This window comes from Cavia porcellus, unplaced genomic scaffold (genome assembly GCF_034190915.1).
Source record: "Cavia porcellus strain 051 isolate PalLab524CR breed Dunkin Hartley unplaced genomic scaffold, mCavPor4.1 scaffold_2, whole genome shotgun sequence".
Taxonomy (NCBI): Eukaryota; Metazoa; Chordata; class Mammalia; order Rodentia; family Caviidae; genus Cavia; species Cavia porcellus.
The window spans coordinates 105,626,898-105,646,140 of record NW_026947485.1 but is presented as its reverse complement, the minus strand read 5'-3'; the positions used below and the strand labels follow the sequence as shown (position 1 = coordinate 105,646,140).

The following is a 19,243-nucleotide window of genomic DNA, read 5'->3' as shown; positions in this document are numbered from 1 at the left end:
CTTGTGCCTTTCAGGTCTGTGAGTATGCACTGAACCTGACCAATGGAAACGTGCCAGAGGAGATGGTTCCCACCAGTGTGCGGCAGCAGCTCATCGCCACCTGGGTGAAGGCCAAGCAGCTGCTGCAGCTGCAGATTGGGCACCGGCTGGGCATGGAAGAGCAGGTGCTATAAAGTGCTGTGGACACCGCAGAGGTTGCTGGGGGGCAGGTCAGGTGCAGGCCTATGAGTGGGATTCCAGCCACCACTGAAATCAGGCCCCTTGTCCTCATCACAATCTGTTTTGGTGCAGTGGTGGGGAATATGTCCCATCAAGGATCGTCTCAGGCCTCTTTCCACACTGAAGTCACTGTCCTGATTGCCCTAGAGAGTCAGGGCTCAAGACTGCTGTAGGATCTGAGCTAAAGACCTCTGGGTGCTACTCATGGATTTAGGTTCATCTCTTTGGGCAGCAGCCTTTTCCAAACCGCAAATACAAAGGTCTTTGGAGGAAGAGGGTAGAAGGAAGCATAGTCCATGAGGACTCAGGGCCACCACACAGGCTTCCTGATCCCTGCTGTGGGGGAAAAACCAGAACACAGGCTGGGCAGGGAGAAGTGAGAAGTCAGAGAGGGAACCAAGGAAAAGGAAAGGGGACAGTTGGGCCCATCCAGGGGTGAAGCATCCATGAGAGACCAGAAGGGATTATGCAGGCAGCAACGAAGGAGCACTGGGGCCCAGCAGATCCCCCTACCTCTGACCAGGTCACCTAGGTGTCAGTCAACACTGCCTTATATGCTTGGAACTGTACAGCTTCACAGTCTTTTATTAAACAGCAAGATAAGTTGGAGGTGAACATTTACAAAAGTAGCCTACAGTGTAAACACTCCCAAATTTGTGGTCTGATTCTTACTATAAAAACTAATGCTGCACAGGATTAAATTCGTAAGTAGTTCGATTCCTCTGCAGCCCTGTCTCCAGTGCCTTAAACCGATGGATGCTCAGTGCCCCTTCCTTCCCACTAGAGCACCAACGAGAACATCAACTGTGTGACCAGAGTCCTTATTGCCCTCGAGATGTACTCATGCAATGGGCTGGGCCTCATGGATTTCACTGTGCCCTCCCTGGCTCAGGTGAGTGACATCAGATTGCTGGGAGGCATGTCAGCCCCTGTGTGCAGAGAAAGCCACACCCAAGAAAGACAAAGAAGCTAAGGTCAAGAGGGTCCCGTTAGAGGCACACAGGATTCACACCCAAAGCCATTTTGTCAGAACGCTCCCCAGCTCACAACAGAGCTCTGTGTTCTGGTTCTCTGTGAGCACAGAAATCCAGCTCCTGTTTGGAGCATCTCTTTATCCTGGTATAAAGAAAAACACTTCGGCTCTCTATGTCTTTCTGGTCCTGAGCTCTCAGTGCAGGTAGCAGCATCTATGGGTACACAGACCCTGCCCTAGTCCTAGGGGGAGGAAAGCCGTGAAGACACTGAGCCATCTAAAGCTACTAAGGACAGTAATAAGGCTTTTTGGTATTTTACACTGCAAGAAGTCTTTATAAATCACGGATCTGTCTGGAAATCATTGTCCAGATGAGTATTTTACCACATGTAAGATTTTACAGAGTTAAATGAGCTCACAAAGTTAACAGCATGGTTTCAAGTGCAGGAGTCTGTGTTGTTGGAAAATCACTGTTGCTAATGAGAGGTCTTTCTCTCTTCCCATTGGGAAGCTGATGAAAATGGCTTCTGAGTGCAGCTGGTCGGACCCAATGGTGGAGCTGCAGACGCTGACACGGCTGGCCCACTTTGCCTACGCGGCCCGTGACCATGAGATCACCATGGCCGCCTCCCAGCAGGCCACACAGATGGGCATCAAGCACTTGAGGACATTGGATCCGTAAGTAGCCTTGGTAGTGATGTCGTAATGTTCGGGCCATGTCTGCAGTTTCATCTTCTGAGCTCCTGATGTGCTCACTGTGTGGTGGCACCTACTCATGTCAGAAGGATTTTGGAAGAAGGTGACATCTTCCTCCTGCTGAGTCTGCATTTCTGCAAGGACAGGACCAGGCTGCAGTGGTAGCTACAGAGCTGTGTCCACAGAGCGAGGATCTGGGAGTCAAAAAGCAGTGCAGCCTGCAGTATCTGTGACTTGTCAACCTCCATGTGTCCTGGGCACAAACACACTGACAAGCAACCTCATGCTTATTCTTCTCAGTGGAAGGGTACTACCATTTCCAGGTTCTAGATGAGGAAACTGATCCAGGCACAAATTTAGTCACTCATCTTGGGCCACGTGCTTGCACTGCACTTGAGATACTCAATTCTAAAAATGCCTTTGGCAAAGCAAGGCTACGCAGCTTGGAGAAGGGCCGGTGAGGCCACAGCACCAAGCCAGCAGCACCCTCAACGTGGTGTACATTTGTGACATCCGTTTTCTGGTCGGTGGTAAGCCCTGTGCTCACTGAGATAAGATGCAGGGTGAACTGAAGGAATGAAGGAGGGTGCTAAAAATAAGATAAAACATGAATTATAACTAAAAAGATAATAAAGGAGATGGCATACTAAAAAAATTGCTAATTTAGAAGCGGAGAGGAATTAAAGCAGATAAGGCAAAAGGAGAACAAGCAATAGAAAGCAGCTTTAGCTCCATTAACCCTAAACAAACCAAACACCTCTGGTCACGGTACTATCATCCACAGACAAGGAAGGCAGGACCCAAATATGAGCTCTGTGCACCCAGAGTCTTCCAACACACCCAGGTTAGCAGTGCGAGCATGGAAAGGTCAGGGATCACGCAAGCACCCAGCACAAGAAGTGGTATGTCACTGCCACACTGCCTCTCAGGACACCAGAGAGACATTTCCGTAAGATCTAAAAGTGCTAAATATGTGTTTGCTTAGTAGCAGAACTTCAAGATACAAGAAGCAAAATAATGAGTACGTGCATATTGACACCCATAGATCTATAATCCTCTAAGTAGCTGGTAGGAAAAAACAAAAAACCAGTAAAAACATAAAGTTAGGCAACCCTGTCAACAGATTGAACCTCCACGACACTGCTAAGACAGCTACATTATAAACTACATTATGATAAAAATTTCTAGGACATAGGTATCAAAGTAAGGATAAGGGAATGTCTTAGGTACTTTTCTCTCATTGCTGAGACAAAATACCTGATGCCCAAAGTTAAAGGAGAAACAGTTTGATTCAGCTCACAGTTTGTAGAGGTTTCAGACCATAATTGGCTGGCTCCAAGGCAGGGTGGCAGAGCACATAGATGTCAAAGAGAAGAAACAGTTCCTCATGGGTAGAAGGTAGCAAAGCAACAAGGGACAGCCACAGCTCTTTCTATTCTTTCTATCTTACCCAAGCTACTTAGGGCACTCATATTCTTAATCCTAGGGCCATTGATGCTAGCACTGCACCATGAATCAATCCCGGTAACACACACTCTCGATCCAGCCGCCCTTGAAAAAGCCCTGCATGAGGCTTTACAGACATCTAGACACAAGCCATCGCAAGGAGCCTCCCACACAACCTGCAAGATGTCCATGCCCATTTCACAGGGTGGTTTCAGCATCCTGCTGCCATCACACAACCTCAGTTGCCCTTTCTGACCATAGACTCTTTAAGGGTAAGCCCTTGTACACAAAGAGTCAACACCTTCCTTCTCTGGTCTCTTCAGGCAGAGTGCTGAGGGGCTTCCAGGATGCTGGTCACTGAGGGTCATTCCACAGATCAGCATATTTCAGATTCCATGCATATCTGACTGAATTGCAGGGATGTACCCCCAGCAGCATTTGAAGGGGAGAGGAGTCACAGGTGGTTTGTGTGTGCCCAAGCCACAGCTGTGCTGGATCAGGAAACATGGGGAGAGGGTCAGAAAGGCGTGACAAATGTCTGAAGTACACTACAGGTGTGTGTGACCACCTGGGCTCTCATACAGACTAAACTCCATCTTGGACAAAATTTCTTGGACCCAGTAAACAGAACTTGACTGAGAAAGAGCCCAAAATGGCTGATTCTGATAGTCCTGTGCTACACAACAAGCCACCCAAAATTAGTTTAAAAAAAAAGTTGTCTTAGTTACTTTTTACTTGTCACTGAGACAAAATAACCTGATGACCAAAGCTGGGAAGGGAAAGGTTTATTTCTTAGAGATTTTTGAGGTTTCAGTCCATACTCAGTTGGCTCCAAGGCAGGCGGGCATGGCAGGGGTGCAGTTCACGGCAGCTGCAAACAGCAAGGCAGAAACCAGCAAGAGAGAGAGACACACCTTCTTCCGGCCATTACATCACATCTTGGCTCCACCCCTAGCTGGGTGTAGCACTGACACCATCAATCCAACCACTAGACAATGAACCAATCACAAATACACAATGCAAATGCATGAGACCTGGGGGCCACTAACATAAACCATGACAACAGTTAAAGATTCTTTCTCATGGTGTTGTGGATTGAGTGAATGCAAACGGTTAATTCTGATTTGAGGTCTCTCATAAGGTCACTGTCATGGGCGGCCTCCACCAGGAATCCCCGTGCCCCTCCCAGCTCACTCTCATATCCTAAGGTGTCTTTCCCATAGCCAGGTGTCCCTAGGATGACTCTCGCCCAAGGTGTGGGCACCACCATACACCTTCACCATGTGGCCTCACTGAGCATGGTGGTTCTGGAACTCCAGGCAATGTGACAAGCTCTCAGAAGGCCACAGACACTTGCTGTATATCTGTTGAGCAAGTCTCTATGACTGGCATAAGTTCAAGGAGGGCAGGGTGCTATACACAAAATGAGGCAGAGATGGCTCCTCCATCTGGGGATGCCACCTTGCAGGTGAAGTGACAGCATTCCCAAAGAGGGAGACCCAGCATGTGCCGCAACCAGGCCTCTCCCCCATCCCTTCTGCCCTCTAGGGTGGAGGCCCAGCTGGTGGCGGAAATGTTGTGCACTGCCTCATGCATCCAGGGCCGGAGCATCATAGAGAACCTGAAGGGCAGGAAGCAGCTGAGACTGGCAGCAGCCAAGGCCTTCTTGGAGAGCGCCAGGTATGCTGCAAGCAGGGGCTCAGACACTATGATTTGGCAACTGTTGTGCCATGATGACACTGGGAGCCATCCCAAAGAGCCAAGGGAGGACCTGGGTGTTGTGGGAAGTTCCCTGCCCTCAGCCTGCAGTGTGGCCCAGTGCTCAGAGCTGGGGACAGCTATGGGAAGTTCTGTGGGAGCCTCGGGCCCTGGAACAGGAAGGCTTGAAGGGAGTCTTGAGCTAGTCAGGCACCTGAGCAGTGTCAGGAGTGGGGCAGGTGGACAACATGAAGGCCAGACCAGAGCTCGTCTTCGTAGAAAGGTGGCTATGGAGCGCCACCATTGCCCTGAGGCATGGGCAGGACCTGGCTCAATAGCATGGGAAGGCCGTGCCAAAGAGGGCTGCAGGTGACCTGCCCATGGCTCTGTCCCACAGGACAGCCCAGGGCACCCTGGCCACCCCAACCTCCTCTCTTCCCTCCTACATCCAGAAGCTTCTGTGGGAGGCAGTGCCACCCTTGGTGGAAGACGTGGTGACACCCTGAGGCACCTGTGTCAGTACCCCTCTAGAGTGAGCATCCTTTCAGGTTTGGAGGCATCGCAGGCAGCAGTGCTCTGGTGATGCTGGCCACGCGGCACTACTGGAACACCTGGCTCCCGTTCCTGTCCTCAGCAATCAACAGGAAGAAGGTCAAGGGGGCTGTCCAGAAGATCATCAAGATTATCAACAAGACAGAGGCCAAAAAGGAGGTGCCTTGGGGGTGCAAGTGGGTCTCTGAGAGGTCTCCCAACAGGCTGGCAGACACCCACGGAAAGATACCACCCGGCACTGTTCCCACTGTGTGGTCCAGCGCTCCCCAGTGTAGCACTGCCTGTGGGATATTGTTGATGTCCCCAAGCTTGCACAGGATGGGGCACTCATTGTTGGCCTAAGGGCTGACCTTGAACCTCTCCTCTGATTTGGAAGAGTCTCCTCCCTCTCCCTTTTACCAACTTTTTTTTTTTGGGTCTTTTTGAGACAGGGTCTTGCTATGCAGTTCAGGCTGGTCTTCAGCTCACTTTATAGTCCAGGCTGGCCTTAAATACACAGCCATCCTCCTGCCTCAGCCTACTGAATGCTCAGATTACAAGAGTGCACCACTGCTCCAGGCTCAACTTTTGAATAATAGATTTTTCTGTAGTGTTTTTCTATTCTTTACTCTGTTTATCTCTGCTCTGACTTTTATTCCCTTCCTTCTGCTGGTTTTGAATTTCTTTCTTTTTCTGGTATCTTGAGAATTAAAGTTAGAGTGTGCCTTGAGGCCTTGCTCCCTTGTTAATGACAGCATTCACAGACGTCAACTTGAATCTGAGCACTGCTTTTGCTGTGGCCCCTAAGTTTTGTTTGTTGTGTTTCTGATCTCATTGATTTAAAGCATAAACCTGACTTGGATGTTTCATGTCATTGAAAACTACATGTGATGCGTATGTGGTGTGTGTGTACGTTGTATATGGGGTAACGTGTGTGGTGTGTGAGGTGTTGTGGTGGGACGTGCATGGTGAGGCATGTGCCTATGTGATTTGTGTGCAGTGTATATGATGTATGATGTGGTATGTATGTAGTATGTGTGCGTGGTATGTATGGTACAGTGTGTGTTTGCCATGTGTGTGGTATATGTGTTATGTGTGTAGTATGAGTGATGTGTGTGCATAGTGTATGGAGTGTGTGTGTGTTTGTGTGAGTGTGTGTGACAGTGTGGTGCATGCCTAGCCTTGTACTGAGGACCCTTTTCTTATGGGTGAAATGTGACTTACCTTTTTTTTTTTTTTTTTTTTTTTTCACTTTTTATCGGTACCAGGGATCGAACTCATGACCGCCTGCTTGCAAGGCAGGTGCTTATGCCGCTGAGCTAAATCCCCAGCCCCATGACTTACCTTTTTATAGCTCAGTACTTCTAAGTTTCACTGCAATTCCTGTAAATTATTAGACACAATGAAAAGCAAAATGGTGGAAGACACTTTGTAGCCCCCACCCAGCACGTGGGTGTTTGTTTTCCTGCAGGAGAAAGGACAGACACTGCTCCTGCACCAGTGGCCCACAGCAGACTTGCAGAGTGGTGGGACAGCAACTGAAGGCCACTTCCTCCCAGGTCGGCAGGGATAGGGCCAAGAGACTGCTGGCACCAGGCTGAGGGGAGGGAGGACTTAGCCCAAGTTGAGTCTTCCATGCTTTCACATCCCAGTATGAAGCTTTCACCACACACCAGGCCAACCATAGTCCTGTCTGTCTTCACCTGCTGTTCTTCATGCGAACTGTGTGAGAACCCATTATGCACATGGGACGCACAGCCTAGGGCCTCCCACCTGCCACTGACCAGCCAGCCCTGACCTTCCCAAGTCCAGCTCTTGGAACTGTTGCTGGTGCAGAGTCAGAGCTGTATGGGAAAACCGTGATGAGCCTGAGACTAACCGGCAAGTCCTGCTTGCTTCAGGCCACCACGATGCTGGTGCTAACAGGTACTGGGTTAAACCTGAGGGCCATTCACTTCACAGCTGATGTCCCAGTGAGCTGCTCCTATCATTTACCTCCTTTCCTCCAGCAGCATAGAGCCTGCTCGTGCACTGTGAAAACAGGGCATGTCCATCAGGATACCTGAGGTCTCAGATCTAGAAAGTAGCATCTGCGAGGTGATACAGGCAGCCTTCGTCTATGGCAAAACACACATGATGACTGGGTGTCCCACGTGCTAACCTTTCATACCCTCAAAAGCCATGCTGCTTCTGCCAAAACTAATGGGGAGCAGGTGGCAGAGACCAGCTAGGAAATTTGAGGGCCTGATTCCCTCAGACCTAGGCTGCCCGGGCTGGTGGTAGGTGACAGACAGGGGACATAGGGTCTATCCCTTAAATCAGCCCTGTAGGCCTAACCTTGCAGGGAAGGTGTAAGGCTCCAAACCAGGAAGACTAACAAAGTGGAGCTCCAGGAGGTCAGAAGTTAGAGGATGTCGGTGAGCCAGGCGCCTGGCAGCCCAGCCCTATCCGAGGCTCTCCTCCCTGTCCCAGGTGCTGAGGACGACCTCACGCTCCGTGTTGCACTCTATGGCCTGCTCTTCCATAGCTACGCAGACCAGGATGACTGGGAGGCTGGCCTCAAGGTGCTGGATGAGGCCGTGCAGGTGCTGCCTCGGACTGCCCACCGCCTGTGAGTGCTGCCCTCCCCACTGACCCCAGTGCTGCCTTGCACAGCCCCACCAGAGCTCCCCAGCTTTCCCTTTCCACTAAAGGGCTTCATCCCCCCAGCAGAAATTAGACAAAAACAGGGAACATACAGTATAAAAACCACAGCTCAGTTTCCATCTGATGTTATCCCTGTAAGAATAAATATGAACAAACTGAGTTCAGAATGTTTTATGTATGCTTAGATGATTTTTTTTGAGACATAATCTTACTGTGTTATTCATGCTGGCCTCAAACTCACAGCAATACTGCCTCAGTTTCTCCAGTGCAGGATTATCTGCACCCCCAAGCCTGACTGTAGGCTTAGAATTTTATCATTCGATTGGAGCATTGACTTCTCTCTCTGGTTCTTCTTTAGCTTGATTTTCAAACATATGGTCATTGTGAAGGCAAAACTTGGCCAAAATTTTACCATGGAAATCCAAAAGTTCAAGGATGAGAGTGAAGACTATTTGGCGCACATGTGGCACCGCCTGGCCCTGAACTCGAAGAATGTCTGCGGAGAGCTGACGTGTTACCACAACGCAATCCAAGCATTGCAGGTCTGAGTTTGGTCAAAGTTGGGTGATCATGAATTAGACTCATCTGCGAATTACAAAGATCACCGTGTGATGGGAGGCTTGTGGATTAGGGATTTGCTGGCCAGGCACTCACCAGAGCCACTGCTGAGGGAGCTCCAGGACAGGCTGTGGGCCTTACTTTGACGGGCAGGACTTCTTCCTGGGAGGCAGGAGCTGCTTAGGGGGCAGGACTCAAAGCACACTGTAAACTTGAGGGTTTTGGGGACATTTGCTCCCCCACCAAGAGACGCAGATAGACAATCCAATGTGTTTGGGAGTAGAGGAAGACGGTTCTCAGGAGCAAGACTTTGGAGGACTCACTTAACAGCTCAGTAGTAAGCACTAATGGCATCTCAGGCCTCTGGGGTGAAAGGCCTGAACCTTTAGTCAAAACCTTGAAAGACTTTTCCATTTCCCATGATACTTCCAGGACTCTGAGCACATTCTATGCTGAATCCTCTGCTGCTGCAGGGTCCAGGCCTCCCTGAATGAGGTAAGGTAGAGACTGATCAAGAGGCAACCTAAGTCCAAATGGCTCTGCCATTTGCTGTGTGAGGACCCATCTTGGCATGGAGCAGTTGACAGGCCTGGGCTTGCCTGTGAGTGGAAACTCAGCACTGGCCTCCTTTGCAGATTCCCTGCTGGCTTCCAGGGATCAGAAATCAAATGATGGCCAGTCTCCTACAGGGGAGCAGAAGGCCAGCCCCTGAGAAGGGCAATAGAGCCCTGCACACAGGGCCCTTCTGGAAGCAATCTGTCCTCACTGACCTTGAGGCCTATCTTTCATTACTTCTTTTTTGGGGTACACTGTGTTTGTTTTTAGTAGATTCTCAGGGCTTGCACAACCATCAGCACAATCACCTTGAGGACATTTCGTTACTCACACATTAGTATCCATTAGCACTCACTCCCCACCCCCCTCCTGCTCAGTGTCTGTGGTCACCTGCTCTAGACATTTCACTTAGGTGGAATCAAATAATTGGTGACCTTTGGGTCTGGGTCTTTCCCTGAGCTCTGTGTTATCATATTTGATGCTTGCTATCTCTTATGTCTGGCTTATATTTCTTTTCATGTCCAAATAATATTGCATTAGTGTTTACACACTTTGCACACCCATTGATTGATTGATAGCCTTCCATCATTTGCCTCTTGTAGATGGAGCTGTTATAACTTGCGTTTTTGCATGGTCCTGTGTTCTGGTTTCTTTTGCGTGTGTACCTCAGCATGGAATCACTGGGTCACAGGTAGTATGGTCTAATGACTTGAGGTGTTGCACACAATGTCCCCGGTGGCTGCACCCCATCACATTCCTCCCGTGAGGTCTTGACCACCTCATGACATTGCCTGAACTCAGCTACCCTGGAGGGTGCTGCCCGGCAAGATGACTAAAGCTGTCAACCATATTTTCAGGGATACATCAGCCATTTGCATGTCTTCTTTGGAGAAATGTCTATTTAGAGCCTTTGCTCATTTAAAAAAACATTTTATTAGTACACATTTGCCATATATAATGATCACATTCATCATAGGGAATTTGTACCTGTACAAAATATGTCTTAATTCTTCTTTTCCCCCCATTTCCCTCCCTTCCTTTCTTTCTTCCCTTTCACGAAACTTTATTTCCATCTTTTCCCTCCATTCTTTTTTATCCCTTTCCTTTCTTCATTTCCCCCTCTGCTCCCTTGTTCTCCTTTCCATTTGAATGTGGTCTTCCTATTTCTCAGTATTTATCCTGAACTTTACTCTTTATTTACCCTTTGGATTCCTCACACAAGAGAAACAATGTTCGGACTTGCGTGTCTGATTTATTTTTACATAACATTACGATCTCAAGATACACCACTTTAACTAAAAATAACTCAATTTTCTCATTCTTTATGGCAAAGTACTACTCCATTGTACATACATACCACACTCTCTTTATTCATTCATCCATCAATGAGCATAGGGGTGGTTTCCAAGATACAGCTATTATAAATTGTGGTTCTATAAGCATGGGTGTGCATATGTCACTGTGGTGTGATGCTTTTTGCTCTTTAGGGAAGATACCTAGAAGGGGCATAGCTGGGTCGAAAGGAACCCCTATTTTGAATTTTGGGGGGAATCTCCATTTTGAGTCCCATGGTGGTTGTACCAGTCCAACCAATAGTGCAAAAGTGTTCCTTTTTCCCAGCATCCCCACCAGCATTTGTTGTTGGTTGATTTCTTGATAACTGCCATTCTTTCTGGAGCAAGATGGAATCTGTGTTAATTCCCATTTTCAAATGACCAGTGATATTGGACATTTTCATATATATGTTTGCTATTGGTACTTCATCTGAGAAGTGTCTATTTGTTTCATATGCCCATTTTTTGACTGAGTCTTTAACTTTGGTTATGTAACTACTTTATATGTGCTGCGTGTCAGTCCTTTGTCTGAGGAGTAGCTGGTAAAAACGTTTTCTCCTTCCGTGGGTTGCCTTGTCATTCTTTTCCTGTGCACAAGCTTTTAAATTGGATATGATCCCAGTTGTTGATTCTTCATAGCAATTCCTCTATGATTGAGTCTTTGTTCGTAAAGTCTTTGCCTCTACCTATGTCTCTGAGACTGTTATCTATTCTGAAACAGATTCAGTGTTTCTGTTTCAATATTTAGATCTTTGATCATATTTCAATTTTAGTTTAGTGAATGGTGAGACATATGAGTCTAGTTTTAATCTTTGGTATGTGGAAAGCTAGTTTTCCCAGCACTATTTGTTAAAGAGGTTATCTTTCTTCCAGTGAAAGTATTTAGCCCCTTTTACAAAGGTAGGGTAGCAGAATGTGCTTGGAATTATTTCTGCATCTTCTGGTCTACTGATCCTTGAGTCTATTCCTTTGCCAGTACCATGCTGTTTTTATCATGGTAGTTTTGTGGTATAACTTCAAATTGGAGATTGTGATACCCTTGCGTTGTCCTTGCTGCCTCAAATTCCTGTTCTATTTCTTTTCTGGTTCCATATGAATTTTACAATAGCTTTCTATCATTCAGTGAGGTATGTTATTGGTATTTTGATTGGTATTGCATTAAATTTAGGTTTTTTTTCTTTTTTTACATTTTTTATTTTTTTATCGGTACCAAGGATTGAACTCACAACCATGTGCTTGCAAGGCAGGTACTTATGCCGCTGAGCTAAATCCCCAGCTAAATTTAGTTTTGGAAGTATGGCCATTTTCACTATATTGGTTCTGGCCATCCTAAAACAGATGATGTCTTTCCACTTTCTGATATCCTCTTCCATCTCCTTTTCTTTCAGAGTACTGTAGTTTTCAATGTACAGAACTTTCACTTTCTTCATTAGGTTGATGCCTAAGTATTTCATTTTTTGGATGCTATTGTGAAAGGTGTGGTTCCTGTCTCAGTGAGTCTGCTACTTCTGTACATGAGTGCTATTTTACTATGCTACCAAATTTGGTTATTAATTCTAAGAGTCTTTTGGTGGCGTTTTTAAGGTCTTCTATAATAGAGTATTATGTTATCAGCAGATAATGATAACTAACTCTTTTCTTTCCTTTTATTTCTCTCTCATCTAATTGCTCTGACTAGTACTTCCAGAACTACATTGAACAAGATGGTGGAAGCAGGTGTCTTATTCCTGATTTTAGAGTGAAAACTTTCAGTTTTGATAATTTACTTTCGATGTTAGCTATTATCAGATTAAGACCTTTATCCCAATTTAATGTAGATTTTTTTATCATAGATAGGTGTTGGAGTTTGTCAAATGCTTTTTCTGGGTCTATTGAGATGATCATGTGTCCTTGGTTCTGTTAATGTAGTGTATTACATTTATTGATTTGCATACATTGAACCATCCTTGCATCCCTGAGATTAAATCCTACTTGATCATGTTATACAATCTTCTTGATGATTTGCTGCATTCTGCTTGCCAGTGTCTAATTGAGGATTTTTGCATCTATGTTCATTAAAGGGATTGGCCTGGAGCAATTTTTTGGCTGGATCCTTTTCTGGCTTTAGTAACAGGGTAATATTTTCTTCCAGGAATGACATTGGGAGTGTTGCTTCCCTTTCAGTTTCATCAGAGTTTGAGTAATTGGAACATTGGATCTTCTTTAAATTTATTGTAGAACTTATCAGTGAATCTGAATTCTTTGTTGATATCTTTTATTACTTTTTTAATTTTGTTGACTGATGTTATTTAGAATTTTTATATCTTCTTGGTTCAGCTTGGTTATTCATATGTATCTAGGAATCTGTCCATTTACTCTGCATTTTCCATCTTATTAGAGTAAAGCTCTCAAAGCAGGTACTAATGATCTTTTAGATTCTTCAGAATCCATTGAAATTTCTCCCTTTTACTACTGATTATTGTATGGATTTGGGTCTTTCCTTTTTTTCATATAGTTGGCTAAAGTTTTGTCTATTTTATTTAATCTTTCAAAGAACAAACTATTTGATTCATTGATTTTTGTATTGTTTTCTTAGTCACAACTTTTGCATTAATTTCTGCTCTAACCTTTATTATTTCCTTCCTCATATGAGCTTTCGATTTAGCCACTTAACAATTAACTCCTATCACATTTGTTTATGTACTGACTATACAAACCACCACTTGGGCATATGTCATTTCAACCAGTAGATTCTTGTATTGTTTAAGTTTGATAAAATTACCATTTTTATATTTCCTTTATGTTAATTTATAAATAATGAAAATAAATATGTAATTTTTGATCATCATATATTTAAATAATTGGACTTAACTTACTCTCTTTTTTTTTAGAAATTTGAGGTTTCATATTAAGCTATATATTTGCGCTCACCCTGTTCTTCTGATGTGGGAATTCACTACTATCAGTTTCCCTTAATTGCATCATATAAATTCCAGTATGCCACAGCAGCATTATTGTTCAATTGTAGAAACTATCTAATTTTTCTTTAATTTCATCTGTAACTCATTAGACGTTTAGGAGGGTGTTAATTCCATGTGCTTATGTAGTTTTTATGGTTTCTTTTGCCATTGATTTCCAGTTTCATTGCACTATGTTCTGATAACATGTAGGGGATAATTTCAGTTCCTTTGCATTTACTAAAGCATATTCTATGAAAATATAGTATAGTATGTGATATATTTTGAAGAAAGTTCCATTTACTGCTGAGAATGATGTGTATTCTATTGTTATGGGGTGGAATGCTCTGTAGATACCAGGATTCAGTCCATTTGTTCATAGATTGGTTTAGCTTTGATATTTCTTTGTGATTTTTTTTTGTCTAATTGATCTGTCTACTTGAGACAGTGAAGTATGGAGATCCTGCATTCCAATTGTATTACTGTTTATGTGATTTTCATATCCATCAGTGTTTATTTTACATAGTTGGGTACACTGACATTTGGCCCATATATATTTATGACTGTTGCCTCTTCCTTTTTTATTGTTCTCTTAACAAATACGTAGCAACATTTGCCTCTTCTGATCAATCTTGGTTTGATTCCTACTTTGTCTAAAAATAGACTATCTACCCCTGCTTTTTTCCAAGTTCTTGTTACATGGAGTATTGCTTTCCATTATGAACTTCTTTTTGAGTTAAATGTGTTTCTTGTGTGCAGCATATTTTGGATCTTGTTTCTTGATCTATTCTGCCAGTCCATTTCTTTTGATTGGTGAATAGAGACCATTCACATTTATGGCTATAACTCATATGTATGGATTTATCCTTGTCGTATTATTTTCCTCTTGTTGGTTTTCTTTGCTTCCTCTTTGTTTAATTTCTACCTTGCCTGATGAACTCATTCTATCAGGAGTTGTGAAATTATTGTCTTTTTCTAGACTATTGTTCACAACATTTTAGAGTGCTGGCTTTGTGATCATGAATTTCTTGAGGTGTGTTTATTATGGAAGCATCTTATTTCTCCATCAGTTTTGAAAGATAACTTTGTGGATATATGCATCTGTATTGGGAGTTGTTTTCTTTTAAGATTTAAAATAATTCTTTTAAGATTTAAAATATTTTACCCCATACTTTCTTTGACTTAAGAGTTTGTGTTGAGACCTCTGCTGTGATTCTAATGGGTTTCTCTTTATAAGTGATGTTTCTTTCTCTAACAGCTTTTAATATTCTGTTCTTGTATTGAAATTCTGGAATCTGGACTATTGCATGCCTTGTAGGGTTTTTTTTTTTCTGATCATGCCTATTTGGGGTTCTATATGTCTGACTAATTTTTTCCATACTTGGAAAGTTTTCTGCTATTCTGTGAACAAGTTTTTTATGTCCTTTCTTTAGCTTCTGATTTTTCATTGACTTCAATTAATTATATATTATTCTTTTTATATCACCTAACAGTTGTTGGATTGATCTTTGTGATTCCTTGCTTTTTTTACTTTACTTTTTAAAAATATTTTTAATTTTAAAGTGAATAAAATGAAACAAAAAAGAACAAAGCAAATCAGAACAGAATAATGCAAGTAACACAGGACTTCTAAACAAGACAATAGGAAATCAATAGTGGCTACCATAATGTCTCTTGTTTTCTTCAAAATAGTTGTCCACACCTTCAAATACAATAAATTCAAACAGAAAAAAATAGTATAAAATCAATCAAAACAAAAGGATAAAACATTACAGGACTTCAAAACAAGACAATAGGAAATCAATGGCTACCATAGTCCTTGCTATTTTTAAAAGCCATTAATGTGATAATCATGAACCACAAATCTTTCTTCTAGGTCTAGTATTCTGTCTTCACATTGGTTGATTCTATTGTGTATACTTCAGTAGAATTTTAATCTCTTGGATATCTGTTTTTGAATCCATTTTATGACATTCAGTTCTTTTCTATGCTGGAAATTCATGGTGTCTGTCATCTTCCTAAATTTCTCTATTTTTTAAATCTGTTTCTACTCGTTTCACTAACCATTTTCTTCATTATTGTCATCATACCTTTAATTAGGTGTGCAATTATTTCTGCTTTGATTTTTGTCAAAAGAGTTATTCATCTGCTTTGTTACTGCCACTATTACCATTCAGAATGTTCAGCTGGATGGCTTTCAGTTTCTTCTCAGTGCCCCTGGATTTGCCTTGTGTGATGAGTTAGGGGTGTTGGGTTACATTGCTTGCATGTTTTTTCTTTCACTCTCCTTTTGGTTTATTTTGTTTATTTGTTTTCTGGGGCTTGTAAATTGCTTATGTTACATAGCTTTGTAACTAATATCAAGACCTCTTAAGAAAATGACTATTTTTCAGAGATATCTTCTAGGTGTATCTGGCTTTTGGTTTTTATCCCAGGATCCTGCCTCTTCTGTTTATTAGGAATGAAAGATTGCAATCTGTTTAGCCTAGCACCCAGGTCTTTGGTACTGGACTGTAGTATTATGACCCCTATGCACTGTATGTATTGGCATATAAGGAAGATCAATTGATCACAACAACTATGTCACTTACAGTAAAATGGTACAACCAATAATAACAATAGCATAAACACAAACTGAAAAATGACAAATTGTGATGACTATTAATTTTCCACTTTTAACTGAGGTACAACACTTATAGTAAATAATAAAATCTAAGACAGATAAAGAATTACATATAGTAAACATTCACTCAGTGGAGCAATTTACCCTATGGGGAGAAAATTTAAAAATAGAAGAGGAAAAATAAAGAAATGAAAGAAGAAAAGGAGATTAGAAACAAGGCTGGAGAACAAAGGAAGATCATTCAAGCCTCAGCAAACTGCTGAAGAAGACAAAAGGGAAGGAAATATGCAGAAAATAAAAACAAAACTAAAAATAGTGTTTGCACCAAAAAACTAAAAGAAGAAATCCTCCCAAAAGTCAAATGAGCAAAACAATTTTAAGAGTGATAGCAGAGAACAATAAAATAAAAATTTCTCTGTGATTTCAGACCTGTGGTTATCTTCTAGGTTCTACAGTTTTGTGGCAGAGTCCAAAGGTTTGATTCTCCTCTTGTTGTTAGACAATGGAGACAGTCAGTTCTCAGATCCATGCTGGATAATCCTAGCAAGCTAGCAGCAAGATTAGGGCAGTATGCTTGGAACTTTTAAATTCTCTGAAATTCAGGCTGAACAAGGCCTCTGATTGTAGGGGTGGGGCCTGAGTCTTTTGGGTTGTAACACACTCAGTGTCTCTTGACAGCCTGATCACAGCTTCCTGATCATTGATATCTCTCATGGATGGCCCTCACCCAGTCACTGTAACACTAGGATCCCTGAGAGGAAGCCATCCTGCAACTGCTTTAAGTCCACAGGTTCAACTGGCACTTCCCTAGAATGGTGTCTGACCAGGCACCCTCTCCAGGGCATATGGCAGATTCTTGGACTGGAGTCACTCACCAGCTGTTATAGTGCACAGCGTCCCCTGGTGCACTTCTTCCTGAAGGCCTCTGAGGTCATCCACTCTCACTGTGTCTCTGCAAATTTGATCTTCCTTTCACAAGCTAGGCGCCAGAGAAAAAGCACAGATTGCCCTTTTTTTTTTTTTTTTTTCTGCATTGTGCTCTGACTCCTGAATTTCTCTATAGGCTCCAGGTTTCCCTTCAAGAGCCTGCTTGGGTCCCAGGGACCCACCTCCCTCCTTCTCTTCTCCAAGTTGTCATTTTCCAGTGTCTAGACTCCAAATCTTAGAGAGGCTGATTTATTGCTGCTTACTGCTTCACTGTCTTTCCTTGGCTCACTTTTAAAACTCAGTTATTTGTCTGTATATCATTGAGCTGTAACAGTTCTCTAGGTATCCTGGATGATATACCAAGTGCAGTGTCTCAGCCTAAGAAGAGGCCTGGGAGGGAAGGTAGTATGCAAAGGAGCCAGTGCCCAGGCTCAGAAGCAGCCTCAGTTGTGCAGCTGTCATGGGCTGACTGTGCACTATACCAGGACTAGGGCTGTGTCTTCCTTGTCCTTTTTCCCTTGGGAAACAGGTCTAATTCCCACACCATCCAGGGACCCACATATACAAGGCTACATTGTTAGAATCTAGCACTGTGTCCTCTGTGGTACAAGGGACTCTGTGGGAGGGTGTGTGTGTGCAGAAACAGGGACTGTGGGCATCAGAGGAGCCAAGGGCTGGAGGACTTCCTACCACACCTTTGTTTACAGCTGGAGACCTCAGAAAGCCGTAATGGAAAACCAGTTTCCTTAGAGGTGTTTTCCAGCATGACTGTGAGGCATCAAGGCCTGGCAGAATGTTTCATACTATAGATCACTTCTTCAGGACAAAACCTTTATCACGCTTTTCTGTCTTGTCCCAAAGAAACCAGAAAGTGAGTGGCAAAAGATTGACTACATCATGGAGTTCGGTGAATGGTTATATCACAAGCAGTTTCCTCTTGATGATGTATTCTCCCAGCTAACATGGGCAACTGAGATCCTGCTGGCCATGAAACCCTCGGGAGATGTCCCCAAGCCAGAATCTGCATCAGAAGGTAAGGATGTCCTTCCTGCCCCCGAATCTTTTACTTTGCAGAGTGGCCATTGTGGCCACACCTAGTCTGTATTCAAGAAATTTTCTGCTGTAAACAACAGAGCATGGATCCAGTGGCATGCTGAACTGGAGAAGCTCTGTATGAACTTGGGAGGCAGGCCTTGCCCTGCCACCAAAGTGCTCAGATGGGGTCAGAAACCAACTGGGCTCACCAGTATTAAGTTACATTTACAGGTAGGCTCAAATCACCTTAGCCAGGAGGTCTGAGGAGTGACCCTGGCCTAGAGGCCTCCTTCCTTGAGGGCTACAGGAGTAAGGGTTCTGGCACCTCGAATGGAAGAGCATTACACTGGCCAACACAGACCCACTTCAGGATCTCCTTACAAGGCTCCAAACTGATAAGGCCCTGTCCACAGCCACCTGTGAGGAGTGAGAAGGGCCTAATGCAAGGGGAGATTTGCTGGCAAGGAACTCGATGACGATGTATGGAGCCTCACCACCAGGGGACAGAGTGCCCTGTGAGGAGTGTGGACATCCTCAGGGAGTCCCACAGGTCACCCCGCATCACTCAGCCCTGGCAGGGGGGCAAGGGCTGTGGCCTTCAAAGACTTGTAGTGTCTCCTGGGAGTGCTGGACAGTGCTGATCTCATCATGGTTACTGTCCTAATAATCACGGGGCCTGAACCTGCTATCAGAATGAACAGAGGTCCTTCTCAGAGTCCCCCAACCTTCAGGGAAGTGGTAAGGTGTGTGAGTCAAACAGGGAAAGGGGCCTCTGGAGTAGGAGCAGATCCCAGGGCTCTCTGGAGTCAGACTGGAAGCACCTGAGCAGCCCTGTGAAGCGTCTCAGTATGACAGACCTCAGCCTTGACCAGAGAGGCAGAGGTATAGTCTCTCATCAAGACAACAGTTTCAGCCAAAGCCCCAAGATCTGGGCTCCACACACAGGGTGTGATGACACAGGCCTCAGGGCATGCTTCATGGATGCCCTTTGTGGGTGCTGAAGCACCTCTAACCTGTGCTTGCAAAAATCAGATGGAGGAAGGGGCAGGGCCTAGAGACAGCACCA

General features: G+C 44.1%; 1 protein-coding gene across 4 annotated transcripts in view; it reads left to right on the top strand.

Moving 5' to 3' along the window:
• Cfap46 (cilia and flagella associated protein 46) overlaps positions 1-19,243 on the top strand; it is a 107,023-nt gene that overhangs the window by 36,922 nt on the left and 50,858 nt on the right. For all 4 annotated transcript variants that reach the window (XR_010046289.1, XM_023561447.2, XM_023561446.2 and 1 more), the window contains exons 20-28: positions 15-164; positions 1,004-1,111; positions 1,704-1,870; positions 4,883-5,014; positions 5,581-5,743; positions 7,035-7,122; positions 8,036-8,174; positions 8,568-8,751; positions 18,004-18,175. Coding sequence is in view for 3 of the 4 variants with exons in the window: in XM_023561447.2 (XP_023417215.2) it covers positions 15-164; positions 1,004-1,111; positions 1,704-1,870; positions 4,883-5,014; positions 5,581-5,743; positions 7,035-7,122; positions 8,036-8,174; positions 8,568-8,751; positions 18,004-18,175 (1,303 nt within the window). In the remaining variant the exon portion in view is untranslated. The remainder of the gene's footprint in view (positions 1-14; positions 165-1,003; positions 1,112-1,703; positions 1,871-4,882; positions 5,015-5,580; positions 5,744-7,034; positions 7,123-8,035; positions 8,175-8,567; positions 8,752-18,003; positions 18,176-19,243) is intronic.